Genomic DNA, 16328 nt, shown 5'->3' on the forward strand with positions numbered 1-16328 from the left:
AGGCTGTGGCATGAAGAAAGTAGGGATCCTTAGACACGGTCAGAAACGAATGGGGAAATGCTTACCACCCCACCCCCCCCCCCCCCCCCGCCAGACCCTGCCCTGCACTGGGAGGGTCAACAGGAAGCTTGCCTCCAGCACTAGCAGGTAACCTCACAGGGCCTCTCACCTCAGCAGGGCCACTGCCTCCTCTTCCCTTGGCTAAGGGCTGTTTCCAGGCATCGCTGCAGTAGCAGGTGGATATCCTGTGGGCACGGGTACTTTTTTGCTGTTGCTCCCTCATGGAATGAACAATGGCAGTGGGTAGTGATTAAGGAATTGGCAACCAGGTGGCCTGTGGAATTTTCTATGGGAAAAGCCTGACACAGTGTGTCCTCACCCAGAGTGAGTGATCAGTGATCAAGTATGGAGACAGTCCTAGAACAGAACATCCAGCCACACAAGACTGTGCAGGTCGCAGCACAGCATGCAGCCATGACAGAAAACCAACCAGTGCTTGGGACCTATGGAGTGCTTTTCACTTAGACCTGAATCCTACAGCCTAGAAGGAACTTGGGATGTCAATTTGCTAACCTTGTTTGTCAAATGACTGTATCTGAAAGAAAAGGAAACCCCAGGCTGTTGGGCCCTCCTGTGAGGAATTTTCTTTTTGCCTCCTCCTCTTTTTTGGGGGTAGGGGTGGGGTGGAAGGGGAGACAAGGTATGTTGCCCCGGCTGTCCTGAAACGCAAAATGTAGAGCAAGCTGGCCTAGAACTCAGAGATGCCTCCTGAGTGCAGGGTTTAAAGGTGTGCACCAACAAGCCTGCCTTTGTGAATTTTTAAAATCAGATTATTTGAAGCAGAAAGACCCTCTCTCAATCTGGCCCACACCTTAGGTGGCAGCCCATATAAAGGAGCATAAAGGAGCGGGAAGAAGGAAACTACCTTTGTGTCTGCCCTGCTGTTGAGATGGCCATCCCTTGGCAGGTAGTAGAGCCCACTTCTTTGGGATTCCAGCTCAGACTGTGGCTCAGGAACCCTCCAGGATCTCTGTGCCAGACTGGGCTAGCTGAGGCATACGTCCAGCCTCGCAGACTGACAGCTACTGCATCCCTGGCCTTTCCGTCATGAGACTATCAGGCCACAGCCCGTAAGCCAGTCTGCTAGTTCCCCTTTAACATATATACATCCACTGTATCAGTTCTGTTCCTTTAGAGATCCCTGACTGAGAGAACAGTTCGAAGCAGGAAACTGGTGTGAAGAGGAAGCCTGGTAAAGGTTTTGGTTTAGGTGGGCTGGCTTCCATGAAGTTTCCCACATGGGGAAAGCACTAGCCCTTCAACCTATGCATGGATGTATGAACTGTGTAAGGTCCAAACGTGTGCATCTGAAGGTGTGGTTTCAGTGCACACGAGTGTGAAGATGGCTGCCCTCTGTGGATGTTGCCTCTTGTGTGGTCTCTAGCAAGGCTTTACGAAAGACAGACAGACAGGCAGGATATACCCAGAGACATGTCCAAAATGGTGCTGCGTAATTAATTCAGGGAGGCACTGGGAGAATCCTCTCCAATCCAAGAGAAAGCCAGGAGGTCAGCACAGCTACAGCTAACCCTGACACACACCTTTCAAGGTTCATGCTTCCAGAAGTGCACAAGCTGCACAGAAGGCCTGGCCTGTACCCTTCTCTAGCCACAGGCCTTGCAGCTCCCTGGTTGGCTTTCCCAAAACAGTCTGTCACCAGCTACCACAGCACTGGGTAAATGGAGGAGGTGGGACCGTAAGCTGCTCTGAGTTTGTTCCAATCAGAATCACAGTATGTCATTTACCCAACATGGGAAATTCAAATCATATCATATCAAGAATGTGATGGGAAAGTGACAGCAATTGTGTAATTTATTCCACTCCAACAATCAAACATGTAACCCAGGCATGGAATACAGGTACTGAGACCCTGAGATGACTTCAGTAAAATCTAAGAACTTCATGAGCAAAACAAGCAGGGCCACAGCTTATTCATGTCAAGTGCATAATAAAAGAGGTGCTGGACCCTTCCCTATGAACCCAGCCTGGAAGGTACAGGCAAATTCTCAGGTTGCCATACCTACCATTGACACCCTGGGGCTGACTGAGGCTACTAGTCCTATCCCCTAGGATAGAGACTACAGCTATGTCCTCACCTGTGCTATGTCCCCACAGCCCACAGAGGGCCTCCCTGGCCTTGCTTCCCTGTTGCTATGGAAATAACCCGAGGCCAGACCCTCACAGAACTTCTTAGAACTGTCCAGTCACAACTGTGGTCGTTTGCAGCAAAGATTTACTGGGCAAACTGAGCAGGTGACACTGGAGACTGCCGAGATCCCACAGTCCCTGTCTGAGGAGACTTGCAAGGGCTCTCCTGAGAAAATGGGCTACATCTACAAACATGTTCCCTAAGAACACTTATGGGGGCAAGGGTCATTGCTAGTGAGGTGTATGGGGTAGATTAATTGGAGAGAGAACAGCAATCCCCACAACAGCTCAGAAAAAGGGAATGGGAGAACACTGCAAGACCATGCCCAGGCAGGGGCGCCTGCCCAGGCCCTACAATGGGTAATTTTCTTGCAGAAGGCCCAACACTGTGTCCAGCAGGGTCCAGAGGGAGCCAGTAAGGGCTAGCAAGTCAGCCTCCTGGCTCTCTTGTTTATATCTCAAACAGCCATCAGAAGGGAACTCAGCTACTGTTTCAGTGTTATGCCTGCCAGCCTGCTGCCATGCTCCCTTCTTAGACTCACCCTCTGAATGGTGACCCCCCCCGGCCAATTCTGTGACAAGGAGCACAAAACACTGTGTTGAGAACAGTCAGGAGGTACAGGTGGCCTAATTTTTCTAACAAAACAAAACCAGCCCCACTATTGTAATCAGAATTTAGGCTCACTTTTAAGGCAATGATCAGTTTTGAGCCACACATTCACCTCAAATTTAGCTTAATTGATTTCAACTTTTTAATTTACTGGACACTTAAGACATTTTGTTCAGTGTAAACTCACTTTTCAAAAGTAAACAAAAATAAAAGGCTTCTAGGCTGAAAGGCCTGATGCTGAGAACAGGTGTTCACCCACAACTCCAGTGAGGCAGAGATCCTTCTGGGTCTCTAGGAAGCTCCATTAATCCTAGTGATTACTGACCAGCTGATCAGAACAGGTTCCAATCAAACTCAAGTCTCATCACAGGCTACTAACATCATGATGTTGCTCACAGCACTGCTCAAACACCAACTTCCCTGGTCCAGCCTCAACAGAACACAACTGAGGCCATGGCCATTTAGGAAGCTGTTTCCTGGACCTGAGGGGTGGGGTACTATGTGACCCTAACATCCCTAAAGCAGGCATTTCAGGTACCTGTGTGTAATCCTGTATGTGTGTGTGTCCTACAGCACATGTGACCGGTTGTCCTGATGGCTACAGCTGATTTAGGAGACACATAGACTTTAACACAATGGATGACCCAAATAGCAGGCTTCTTCTCAAAGATGTGTTAATTACTTTTTTTACTGTTATGACAAAATATGTGACACAGGCAACTTAAGGAAGTATCTATTTGGGTCACAGTTGGTGTGTTGGATAATTTTATGTCACCTTGGCACAGGTTAAAGTCATTTGAGAGGACAGAACCTCAATTAAGAAAATGCCTTCATAAGATCCGAGTTGCAGACAAGCCTATAAGGCATTTTCTTAATTAGTGATTGATGGGGGAAGGGCCCAGCCCATTATGGGTGGTGCCATCTCTGGACTGGTGGTCCTGGGTTCTATAAGAAAGCAGGCTGAGTAAGCCATGAGGAGCAAGCAAGTAAGTAGCACCCCTCCACGACATCTGCATCAGTTTCGGTCTCCAGGTTCCTGCCCCGTTCCAGTTCCTGCCCCGAACTTCCTTTGATGATGAACTGTAATGTGGAAGCATGAGCTGAATAAACTCTTTCCTCCCCAAGCTGCTTTGGTCATATAGTGTTTCACCGAAGCAATATTTACTCTAACTAGGACAGTTGCAGGATACATAGTCTATCATGGTGGCACCAGTCAGGAAGCAGGAAGAGATGGATGCTGGTGCTCAGCTTACTTTTTCCTTTTCAATCAGTCCAGAACCCCAGCCCATGGAACAGTGTTGTCCACAAATTGCTTCCTACCTCAATTAACCCAATCTAGAACACCATCATAGACAAGCCAGATTCTTATCTCCTAGGTTGAAAATATTTTAAAAGTCCACAGTGTCTTTCTGATTAAAAGTACTATCAAGGGGCTGGAGAGATGGCTCAGCAGTTAAGAGCACTGGCTGCTCTTCAAGCAGACACCAGTTCAATTCCCAGCACCCACATGGCACCTCACAATTGTCTGTAATTCCAGTTCCAGGGCTCCTGACACCCTTGTAGAGACACACCTACAGGCAAGGCACCAATGAACATAAAATAAAAATAAATTATATATTTTAAAAAGTAATACCAAATGTGAAACTAAGCATAAGTAAATCACCTATAGTTCAGGGCGTCTAGCTCAGCAATACAGAAAAATCTAGACTTAAAACTGGACCAAAACCCCCAACAGGTATTGAGCAAACTTCTTCACATTACTGGCCCTCAACAGAAATATTGTGTGGTTGGATTTGCACAGCCCTTTAATGATACTCAGTATTTTCAATGAAAGCTGGCCCCTGGCCCACTGACACTTAGGGACAGACTCCTACACCCAACAGCCTGATCTGTGTGGTCTGGTGAATGTTCTACAGTAGTTATGCTTATCATTTTGAATGAGTGAGTTTAATAAGTATATAGCAAGCAAAGTAACAGGATAAACAGTAAGCAGCAAATAGTTAAAAACAACAGACAGACAAGACATCATCAAACAGCGCATGCATAGCACCAGCAGAAAAAGTAGAAGTGGCCTGACTGAGAGAGCAGAAGAAAGGTAATATCACATTGGAGGTTTGAAAACAGCAGGCCCAAATCACTGGGAAAACCTCACTGAGGCAGTCAGCTGGAGTTCCCAACTAAGAATGTCTTTGGCAGAGCAAAGCATCTCTTCCCTTTGGGTGTGGCCTCCAATAAAAGAACAAACAGCAGCAGACATATACCATCCAATTCTGCTCACCACACCAGCAGAAATCAACTGGGGTGGCTGAGATATTCAGCGAGAGTTCCTGGCTGAGCTTTCTCTCCATGGCTGCACTTCCAGCTTCCTGTTCCCACTGTGGGCACTTTTATGTCATGAGACAAACAACAGTAGTCTCCTCTGCAAAAAGGCTTACCTCCTGGCTGTTCGCAACACGATGCTTTACGCTCCCTGTCATAAAACTGGGGGTGGGAGTGGGGATCAGCCCATCTCCAGACAAGAAGCCCTTTGAGACTAGCATGCTTGGGTTTGAAATGGGGGTCGGAACCCCACTTTCAAAGCCAACTTTTCAGTGAATTCTAACAATACAAAACAATTTACCAACAAAACACACATTGCATACCTGCTCCCATGTAGGGAGCATGGCTGCCTGCCTGCTTCCCAGAGTGAATGTATGCCATGACCTTGCCTCCTAAGAATTCTCCTGGCCATGGTACCTTCAGTCCTCACCCTTTGGATGGCAGCAGGGCCAGAATGTTGTCAGTGAATATGGGAGAGACACCTACCTGATGGCCAGAGTCAGCAAAGAGCAGCCAGACAAGAGCCACTGTCACCTCTCCTAGTTTTCTCTGATGTGTGCCCGACAGACCATATTTAGCTAGGTGTTGTATATAACATGCTAACATCAAGGACTAGAGGAAGGGAATGAGAGTGGCCACCCTGTGGATGGAGCCACCAGGAACAGGCCAGCTAGCAAGGGCAATAGCAGTGTAGCTCCTATGGGTACGAACTCATTTGTCCCCACGTCTACCACTGTGGGACTCAAGTGAAGTTAACCAAATGCATCAATCTTTCCTCCCTTTCAATATTGCATATAGCCTTTTGCTACAGATGGACTCTGTTCAAGATCATGAGTGACTGTGATGGTGCAGCCTATACCAGCTCCCACGGCAGCTTGTCCTGAAGCACAGCTGGCCAGTTCCCAAGCCTTTCATGCTGCTCAAGACTTACCAGTCTACCCAGATGTGGACAAATGGCTCTCTTGTCATCAACCCTCACACTACTTAAAAAAAGATAACACTTGAAATAGCATGAGGATAAATCAAGTGCACTCTTGAAGAAAAGAGTGAAATCCAAAAGTCTAGGGGCAGAATGTGAGAAAGAATAGCACTGTGGTGAGTCCTGTCTGTCTTGATTGGCCTGCACATTTGTTTCCTTATTCCACCAAAGCTCAATATGCTGTGTGTAGCTTTATTCAAAGATGCTCAGAGAGCCTTTAAGGCAGAATCTCATGTGCTTTCCTGAGATAAGCACAGGGCATGCTCCATTATGCTCTTTAGTAGAAACATATTAACAGAGCAAAGAAATAAAGTCATTCCTGAGCACAGAGCTGCTGACTGGCAGGACATGTTGTTTGTCCACAGTTTGTAATGGAGCACTTGAGGCTAAAATGTCCCAGGGCTCTCAATAAGAAACCATTTCCATCTCCACTCACTGGACCAACTGGCTCAAATCCAAAGGCAACCTCATTACAGTACCCAGGAAACAATTCATCCTTCCATACACACCCAGTGGTGAGCAGCACCCCCGTGGGTTTGCCATTCAGTGTCCCCACCTGAACCTATACACTCAAGTGTTAAAATGACATGCAGTAAGGTCTAGGGAAGAAGAGTGAGTACCAGCAGTGGAGCTGTGCCAGGGGCAGAATAGGAGGTAGCCACGGGCCAGAGCAACAGCATCACTAGTGTACACAGTGTCAAGAACTACTGAGGTGGTCAGGAGGAAGAAGATGGTGGGAACACTACAAGGGCAGAGGCCCAAAGTAACACAGCAGCCTGCATTTTTAGTGTCTGCGTGTGTGTCAATGTGTGCATGTGTGTGCGTGTCTGTGTATTCTTAAAGAGGCTGTTCACTTCCTAGAGTACATAGATCTTCCAAGCCTCATCCCACCTATCAACAGCCTAACTCCAGCTTTTCCTTCAAGCTTTAGCTCAGCACTGCACTCTCCTGACCATGGTACCTTTAGGTGCCAGTGGGGCCCATCCCTCAACATTCTAATACACAGAAAGGGTCAGTGAACCTGGATAACCATATAACTGATATCCAGAGTTAGCAAAGAGTAGCCAATGTCCTACCATATTCAAGGTTCCATGAAGATTATCAGCTCCTACTGGTACCTGGAAATACAGAGAAAGCTCACTCTTGTCTGCAGACACTGTAGCCCAGAGAAAGCCGAGTTAAAGGACATTTGGGACACATAAAGCCTGATGCTCAGGAACCAGGAGCTCTTGGCCCAAATGAGGCACAGTCAAGATGGCATCAAGTGGCCATCAATGTCCTTGAGTAGGAGGTGAAGTCGGGCCTGTCACAGAGAATCCCAGGTGCAGAGCTGATCTGCACAACTCCTTTGGGCTTAAGGCTGACCAGGTAACCAGGGACATGACTTCCCAGGTGTCATACAGGACACAGAGTACTTCCCTTCATGAATAGTGTCTCAAGTAACATGTCCTAGGCTACTTGGAAGCCTAGTGTGTGAAGTGTGAAGATTAATCTCTGCTCTCAACTTGATGAGATTTAGAAGCACCATGGAAACAACCCTGGGTGCATCTATGGGGGTGTTTCCAGAAAGATTTAACAGATGGGCAGTCTGCCCTGAATGTGGTGGCATCAGTCCCTAGACTAGGGACCCAGGTTTAAAAAGGGGAGAAAGTAGTGAGCACCAGACTTTCCCTCTCTGTTCCTGAGGATCCAAAGTGACCAGGTTCCATGCTGCTACCATCATGTCTCACCAACCATTGACTGTATCAGAATGTACCCCTTTCCAACTGTGAGGCGGAATTGACCCTTCCTTGCTCAAGGTGCTGTTTCTTAGGTATCTGGTCACAGGAACAAGTAAAGTAATTATGTCAGTAGCAAAACAGAATAAACATGAACCTTGGCCTCCAGGGCCACAGACCAGATTCCTTCTCTTTGGAGCCCACTTCCCAAGTTTGAGCTGTATTCTATACTACTTAGACTACATACAGCTTGGTAGTTAGGGCACAGGAAAGAGCACTCTGATGCTGCTGCTCCTTCAGAGAGGCAGTAGTCTTGACTGATAGGAAGACAGCAGCAGGATCTTAAGTCAGAACCCTGTACAGGTAGATGCCCACAGCTCAAAGCAGAGACTGTTCCACAGTACCAGGGAGGGTGTCATAGATCTTGAGAAAGTTGTGGAAATTTCAGTTAATTCAGAATAATAATAAAAGGAAACAATTTTTGTTTGCAGATAACATCAGTAACCCAGAAGATATTAAAAAAAAAAAAAAAAAAAAATCAATGCCAGAAAATTCTATCCAGTTATTCCCAGGACCATGTAAGGGTGAAGTCCAGGGCTCATCTATACACGGGCAGTAAGTGAGCATGAAAAATAAAAATGCAGAAACAGACTTTATTATGTGAAAATTAAAAACAAGGATTTACTGGGGTAAAAGTTTGATTAAACAAATAATGTTGTTTCTTGAGTACAAATTCAATGCTAGGAAACGGTCACCCCGCAATCTCAAGTAATTCATGGCATAATTGTGGAGACTTCATGAGAATAGTTGTGAGGTTCATCTGGAAAAAGAAGAACAGGCCAGAGAAGCCAAGGAAACTCTTTGCAGAAGGACATGATGTTAAGAGATGGGAAGCCAGTCCCGTCTATGTGGACACCGTCAGAGCTGCATGGTGCCAGCATAAGGATGGAGCAAGTTAGACACAGATACAGACATGTAGACATGCACATAGGAGAGACAGGCGGCATTTTTAATCTGTTCAGGAGGAGGACGTTTATTTCATGGTAGGAAAAGTGGGTAACTACTCTGGGCAAGTAAGAATGAACAGTAGAGGCTAGAATGATGTCCTTGTTCATAAAGAGAACTCCCACACCTACAAGACAAGACCAGCACTGCAACAGAAAGCAGCACAGAAAATCGTACAAGAAATTCAGAAAGTCACTAGGCATACACAGAGGGCTGAGTACAGTGGCAGCCATAGATGTATAATGTTCTGACTTTGTATCAACTTTATACAGGTTAGAGTCATCTAAGAGGAGGGAACCACAACTGAGAAAATATCTCCATAAAAGTGGGCTGCAGGCAAGCCTACAGCACACTTTCTTAATGTGTGATTGATGTGGGATGTGGGTGAGGCCACCCCTGGGCTGGTGGTCCTAGGCCTATAAGAAAGCAGGCTGAGAAAGGCTTGAGGAGCTTAAGCAGCACTCCTCCATGGCCTCTGCATCAGCTCCTGCCTCAGTTTCTGTCCTGTCTTCCTTCAGTGATAAGACTATGGATGTTGAAGTGTAAGCCAAATAAACCCTTTCCTCCCCACTTTGCTTTTGGTCATGGTATTTCATCAGAGCAATAGTAACCCTAACTAAGAAGTATAGGGAATGTGGGAGAGGATAGTAATGCCAATGAAGGAAGAACAGATGGCCCAGGAGTGTCCCTTGTCCGGTCTCTCAGGCTCTAAGAGGGGTGGTCACTGCCTCTTGTTTTGGACAGCTGGCTAACACACTGTAGTACCAGCCCCACAGCAACGTCCCCGTGCCCAAGGGTCTTGTATCACAGCAGAATGATGTTCTCTTAATCTTCCAGGTGGCTCCCACCCAGCCTCTCAGGATGCGTCTATGTCTATCATAGGCTGCACGCCCTGGCGATATCTAAATAAGTTCATCTTGGAAAGCCAGTTTCTGTATCATTCATTTTGGACTGGCCATTGGGCCCTCGGATTGGGGAACTGGATTTATACAGGTAACTCAGTAATGGGAAAGGGAGAAACTATGAACACCAGGGTTCAGCTGAACAGTGTATGCATGACAGTCACAGCAATTAAATGTTTAATTCTTTAACCGAAAGGACAGATGAGGCATGTCAGGCTTACAAGGAGCAGGACATACATTTGCATTCGGGATGGAGTGAAAAACCTCCCCCAGAGAAGAAACTGCTGTACCAAGTGCTAATGGAGGACAGGGCTGGCTATGAGCCCCAGGTCAGCTCTGGAGCCTGAATTCTCTGTGGAGTAGGAGAGGGACAGGGCCCACTGCTATCTGTTAACCCCACACTACATTTCAAGTACAAATACCTGGAATGTGCGTTTCTTTGGTAAAAACAGTACTTCTAAATACTAAAAATAATACTGCAAACCCACAAGTTGAGTGTTTGGGGCCACTGTCTTGATCTTCCATGCCACCTGGGTCTGAAACAGCTATGGCATCTTCTAGGAGCAATTCCAGCTAGTGACATAGCACCACATCTCCATTCAGCCTGTATCCCACCCCTTCAGGCTGGGGAGAACTAATGCTACTGGGAAATGAGCAGAGGAGCAGGGCTTGCAGCAGGGATAGGGTGAGTCTGAGAATTACAGCCCTGGAAAGACCTTGTTTACCCCAAATTAACAATTGAAGTTTTACTTTAAAAATGTCTCCTGTTCCAATTATAAATTCTATTCAAATTCACTGATGATTTAATGACACTAATTAGATTGTGTGTTCAAGAAATCTGTCTGACAAACATCGCTGCCAAGTGTCGTTAACAATATGATGGCACAAAGAAAGTTTAAACCATCAAAACAAAAGACTGCTAATGCAATGACACAATTATACAGTCTGAAGGCTTTTATGATCTCAATTTTAATTTAAAAAAAAAAAAGATTAAAACCTTGCATTTCTATGATTCTAAGGTCCTGTTTCAGAGGCCAGCTCTGCAGGTAGGTCTCTCAGAGGGTCTAGAACTGTGGAGTGGAGGAGCATGACCCCAGGGACTCACTTGGACTGACTGACACCAGATGCCTAGGTGCTAAAAAAGACTGGTCAGGGAAGTGCACCCTGGCTGATGGGACTTTAACTTCAGAGTCTTCTTTATACTTCTTGCTACTGCCCTGAAAACTCAAATAGGCAGGGAGATTTGTCTCTGAGCCGCTCACTGTTTAAACCATGGAAACATCTAGTCACTCGACAGAACAAGAACACAAAGTTACTCTTCACTACACTGGCTAGAGACTCCCACTGCACACACATGCAGCCCTGGCTTCCTGTCACGCTGCATGCTGCTGGCAAGGCTCGTGTGTACAAGCAACTGTGGATGGAATTTTCAATGGCAGAGACACCACAGGTAAGCTATAATTCAGCAGAGCTCCCAAGTCTGTCTTTGGCCAGGGTCCACAGAGTCAGGAGGAGAGCCAGTGCTCGCACAGGTGTGGCTAGTTCTGAGGTAGCCAGGACAGTTAGAGTGTCCACCTTCCTGAACTCCTGCCCTTATGCCACAGGGCTTACTCTACTGCTTGCTCTAAAGATAGAGAGAGCTTCTGGCCTGGTCCTCACTCTCAACACTCAAATGCTGCAAGTAGCCTAGGTGCATGGCTGGCAGAGCTCCCCTGTGTACAGGGCCAGCTTTCAGAGAGGGACTTAGGCCCAGGCACCTGGCTATAGAACCTGCCTCTGGGACAGGATCTCAAAAGCACAGCATAAAGCTCAGGGCTACACGACAGGGGCCGCCCTAGAGGCCTGTGCAGAGCTGCAATGCAGCATCAAGCCCTGGGAGCACAGAGAGGGGAGAGATCATAAACTTCTAAAGATAAACAGTGAGAAGGGCCATGGTGACACAGGTCAGGAAACTGCTGTCGAGGAGCTGTGAGGGCTGGCCACATAGGTCATGAAAAAGCTAAGACTCTGGGTTTAAATTGCATTTTAAGAGTCACAGACATGAGCCAGGAGGTGGTGACACACACTTTTAATCCCAGCACTTGGGAGGCAGAGGCAGGTGGATCACTGTGAGTTCAAGGCCAGCCTGGTCTACAAAGTTAGTACAGGACAGCCAAGGCTATACAGAGAAACCCTATCTCGAAAAACCAAACAGGGAAGAAAAAAAAAAGGGCCACAGACATGTGAGGCTATGGCTCAGGTAGAGAGAGAATAAGGCGAGCAGCCTGGTGAGGTAGCACTCAGTTAGCTGGCACATCAGGGCCACTGGGTGCCTATACCTGAAATGACTTCTACTGATTTCCAGCTGGTGCATGGCCTCTGCCTGAGGCCAGCCTGCAACACCCAGCTCCTAGTCCTGGAAAACAGGGCCCCATGGGAAGTAGGCCTGGCTATCCACAGCAGAGCACTGGGCAAGTGTCAGCAAGGCTTTCCTTCCTAGGCCTGGTGTTGGTCTTGAAGAGCAGTAGCAGCAGCACAGCCGCACATCCCAGGACAATTTATCAAAACACCAAAGACCCCAGTCTCCTTACAAACAGCTCTCAGAGCCCAGGGTCATGTGTCTAGGTCCTCTTTTCCCACAAGGCCCAAGCAGGACAATGTTCTCAACAGACATATTCCTGAAGGGGGACCAGGGCAGGCGGGACTCTGTATTGTGCTATCTGAGCCAGGGAAAGGTCTATCCAGTTCTATTCAGCAATCCATGCATGGCCTATAGACATAAGTCACTGCCCAGGACACTCCATGGCTTCTGAGACTGGTCTGGTGGTGGCAGCACTGCAGAGTGGTTAGTGCCAATCCAGGCCAGGGGGTCTTAGATGCCGGGCCCTGTTCTCTTGGGTAGGCAAGTTGGTTCTTGGAGGCTGCTGTTGTGCAGTACGCAGCCCCTGCATGAGGACAGCAAATGCTGACCAAACATTGGCCATTCCAAGCTCAGCCAGGCCTCAGAGGGGATGACTTTGAACAGCACAAGACAATCACAGGAGACTCAGGGCAGGACCCAGTGCCTGCTCCTCACTTCCTTACCCAAAGAAAATACTGTTTGTACTGAAACTATGCTCTGTTGGGTGATTTTTGTTAGACAGCTGTGGGCAACCTATACAACTGCTATGGGAGGCTTTTTGCTAATTTAATATGACTATTGCAAAATGTAGTTTCTACTGGACAGCGTGGCTCTATATGGGCCTCAGTAGAGATAGACAGTCCTGGCCTGCCAGCCTCACCATGTAACATCCTCACGTCACTCGTGTATGTTTCTTTCCAACTTGCTTAATTTGAAATTCTGGGATCAGATTAAATAGCCATAGAGAGTATATTAAAAAGGTCTTTGTTAACAGTTTTTCCCTGGATTTTTGGGGGGCGGGGTGTCAGGGGGAGTCATTTATGAGAAGTCAGTGGGAAAATCTGAGAAAAACCACATGGAACCCTGAGTCCTCTGAGGTCCTTTTTGGCCTGTCTTCCTGCTTGGCTATTTTCCTACATGTGCACTCATTTTTAGAGGGCAACTATGAGGTCCTGTGTCCTATTCAGGATTCATAAGGCCTAGGACATTTGCAGCAGCCTTATAGTGAGGGTCACCTGGTCCTTGGATCTTGACACTTTGTGGGTAAAGACTGGGCCTTGGGGACAGAAGGAATCATGCCCCCCAGAGGGTCCTCAGGTCTTAGCATTCCACAGATGATGCCAATCCTGAGGACAGAAGGAGCAGGTGTCCTCCAGAAGGTACCTGGTCCATGGACTAAGCACTAGATGGATGATGCCCATTCTGCGCACAGAAGAAGCAATTCTCACCTGCCCATACCTCAGCACTAGATGAAGTCACACTGACCATGGGGAAGAAGCAGGTGTCACCCAGAGGGTACCTGGTTCACATGTCTCAGCATTGCATAAGTAAACAGACTCTGGACAGAAGGGCACATGACACAGAGCCTAAGATTGCTGCTCACCTTGATATGTTCATGTAGCTGGGCCTCATGCTGCCGGGACAGCTGCTCGTGTTGCCGCTGGAACTCTGCAATGAGGATCTGCCGCTGGATCTGCTGCTTCTGTTTCAGTGCTAGAAGCTCCTGCTGCAGCTGCTGTTCCCGCAGTGCGGGTTCCAAGGGCAGCGAGAACTGGTGGTCCAGGCGTAGATCCATGGGTACTGCTGCAGGGGCTACTTGCAGAGGCAGCGCTGTAGCCACGTCCACTGTGAAGAGAGCACAACACAGGCGAGTGGGTCACTGTAGCAGCAAGGCTAGTTTCAGGGTCTGGGTCCCTTCCTCCCTGTAAGGCCTAAATGACAACTACCATGGAGTGTTGGTAGCCCAAAGGGCATCTGGTGTCCCTTGGCCAGTGATGTAACAGGCTCAAAGCACAAGGTTCAGGGATCCCAGGGCTCTGTCCTCAAGCACAAAGATCTTAAGGCAGTGGCAGAACTGGCCAGGAGACATACTTACACTGAGTTCTTACTCCCCACTTTTTGCCAAAGTGGGAGGGCCTACTCTCAAAGGACCCCACTGCAGAACCAAGGACCCATCTGACGTCATACTGAAAAGTCAATAAAGGGAAACTACAGTAAAAGGCTCTGCTTAGTCACACAAGGAGCCAAGTGCCAGTACTTTGCTACTGCCCCTTCTCTGAACGAAGCCACTGCAGAGCTATGTATGAGCCTCAAGAACAGTGTGTGCCATAGAAGTGGTCCAGATAGACACTCAAGCAGAGAGCTTGTTGCCATGGTAAAATGAGCACCCTCTTGAAAAACATGTTTACCCAACCAACTGCAGCCAATAAAGTATGCTCTTGGCGGGCAGCGTGAGTGTTCATCAGGGTGGCTTCTGCACTCACACTGTGCCCATATTCTGCCAGAGAGAGGCCACTGTGGTTCTGATTTAAAGCAGAAGATGGGTCAATCTCAGTGCTTACAAAACTGATTCCAAATTAAAGTAAGAGGAAACAGTGTGGTGGAAAGGTAAGTTTTAAATTACCAGCACAGGCTCAGAGAGATGGCTCAGTGTGTGAGTAAAGGCACCTGCTACCACATCTGACATTTGAGTTCGATCCCCAGGACCCACACAGTGGAAGTAGAACCAACTCCTGGAAGTTATTCTCTGACTTTTACACATGTGTCACAGCTTGTATGACCTACCTACTCTCCAAATGCACATATGCGTGCACATATCACTTTAAAAACATGATAAGCAAAAAAAGAATAAGTTACCAACTTGATAAAGAAGCCCCACTCCTGCCACAGCTGTGTTATGAGCAGTGTTTCATGCATGGGCTCCTTAGAAGCAGGGCCACTCACTATACAGTGCCTGTCAACAGGCAGCTGTGCAGACATTCACTGGGTTGGGGGAGGGCCCTTAAAGCCTTCCCCAGAAAGCCCCTCCCACTGCCCCGGTTGCCATGCCTCATCTGTCCAAACACAGCACTGAATCCAAGGGAAGGAGGCAAGAACATTGCCTACTGGATGGGACTCAAGTTTAGAGGGAAGTTGGGGACAACACTGGTGGCAGATGCCTAACACCCAGGCCCTGGCCCTCAGGCCAGCTCCTTATGTACTTGAACAGAATCCTCTCTAACAGTGGCTATCCTGTATCCCTGCGTCTCGCTAAATCCTTAGAGCCTTCTACTCACAGACACAGGGTGGTCTCCTTCCTGGGTAAACTGTAATTGACAATCTTGAGCACATGGACTTGAGTAGGTCTTGGTCCCTGGCATTCCTGTAGCAACTCCCACACAGCAAGTCCCAAAGTTGGCCTCAGTTGCCAAATGACTAGATTCCTGGTCCCAGGACTCTGCCTTGTCCTTCTAGGGTAAGGCTGGGAAGAACTCTAAAGATCACCAGAACTCTGGGGTTCTGGCTCAAGATACAGCTCCCCAGATAGAGTCCAGGGTAGGACCAAGGAGACAGAGATGTGGACACACTGCAGATCCTCTTGAGTTCCCTGATGAAAGACACTGTCTTCCCACTGACACATTCCAGCAGCAGCCTGACTTCTGATTTGGCCTCTGTGGTCTCCAATGAATACCCCAAGGCTGCACTGATAGAGTAGGAGCAGACAGACCCCAAGGAACACCTAGGCCTTGGGCCAACAGCCTGCCCAGCCACAGGAACACAAGCAGCATAAAGGCAACTGGATCTTCATGTCCAAGGGAAGCTCCCTGTGTCCCAGCCCAAACTTCTGCTCCTCATCATCAGTGAGGCGATGCTCTGGCTGCCTACAGGGATATTTCTACCTTCTGCAGCTTGGCTCAAGCTAGCTATACTAGAAGCTTTTTAATTTGACCTATGCTTGTTCCACGGGCAGGGCTTCTCTCTCACACACAAGAATAAGGCCTGGATTCTCTCATTTTTTGATCTTTTATTTCTAAATGAAACAAGATGGAAATATTATAAATAATACCAGTTACAGAGAACAACATTATTTCCATGTTTTAAGGATAAGACACTATAGCAGGGAAGAAGTTAAACTGAACAGTATCAGTTTAGAAAGGGGAAGACTTCCTAGAGGAGCCTCAGCGCAAACTCCTTCCTCAGTGCTCGGGGGCCAGGCTGTGCTGCCCGA

The 16328-nt window shown here is 47.8% G+C and overlaps 1 protein-coding gene across 1 annotated transcript in view; it reads right to left on the reverse strand.

Moving 5' to 3' along the window:
• The window catches only part of Hdac4 (histone deacetylase 4), a 211594-nt gene that overhangs the window by 77797 nt on the left and 117469 nt on the right, over window positions 1–16328 (reverse strand). Inside the window, exon 3 of the mRNA XM_051154365.1 lies at window positions 13725–13966. Coding sequence (XP_051010322.1) covers window positions 13725–13966 — 242 coding nt within the window. The remainder of the gene's footprint in view (window positions 1–13724; window positions 13967–16328) is intronic.

The sequence above is a fragment of the Acomys russatus genome, chromosome 12 (genome assembly GCF_903995435.1).
Source record: "Acomys russatus chromosome 12, mAcoRus1.1, whole genome shotgun sequence".
Taxonomy (NCBI): domain Eukaryota; kingdom Metazoa; phylum Chordata; class Mammalia; order Rodentia; family Muridae; genus Acomys; species Acomys russatus.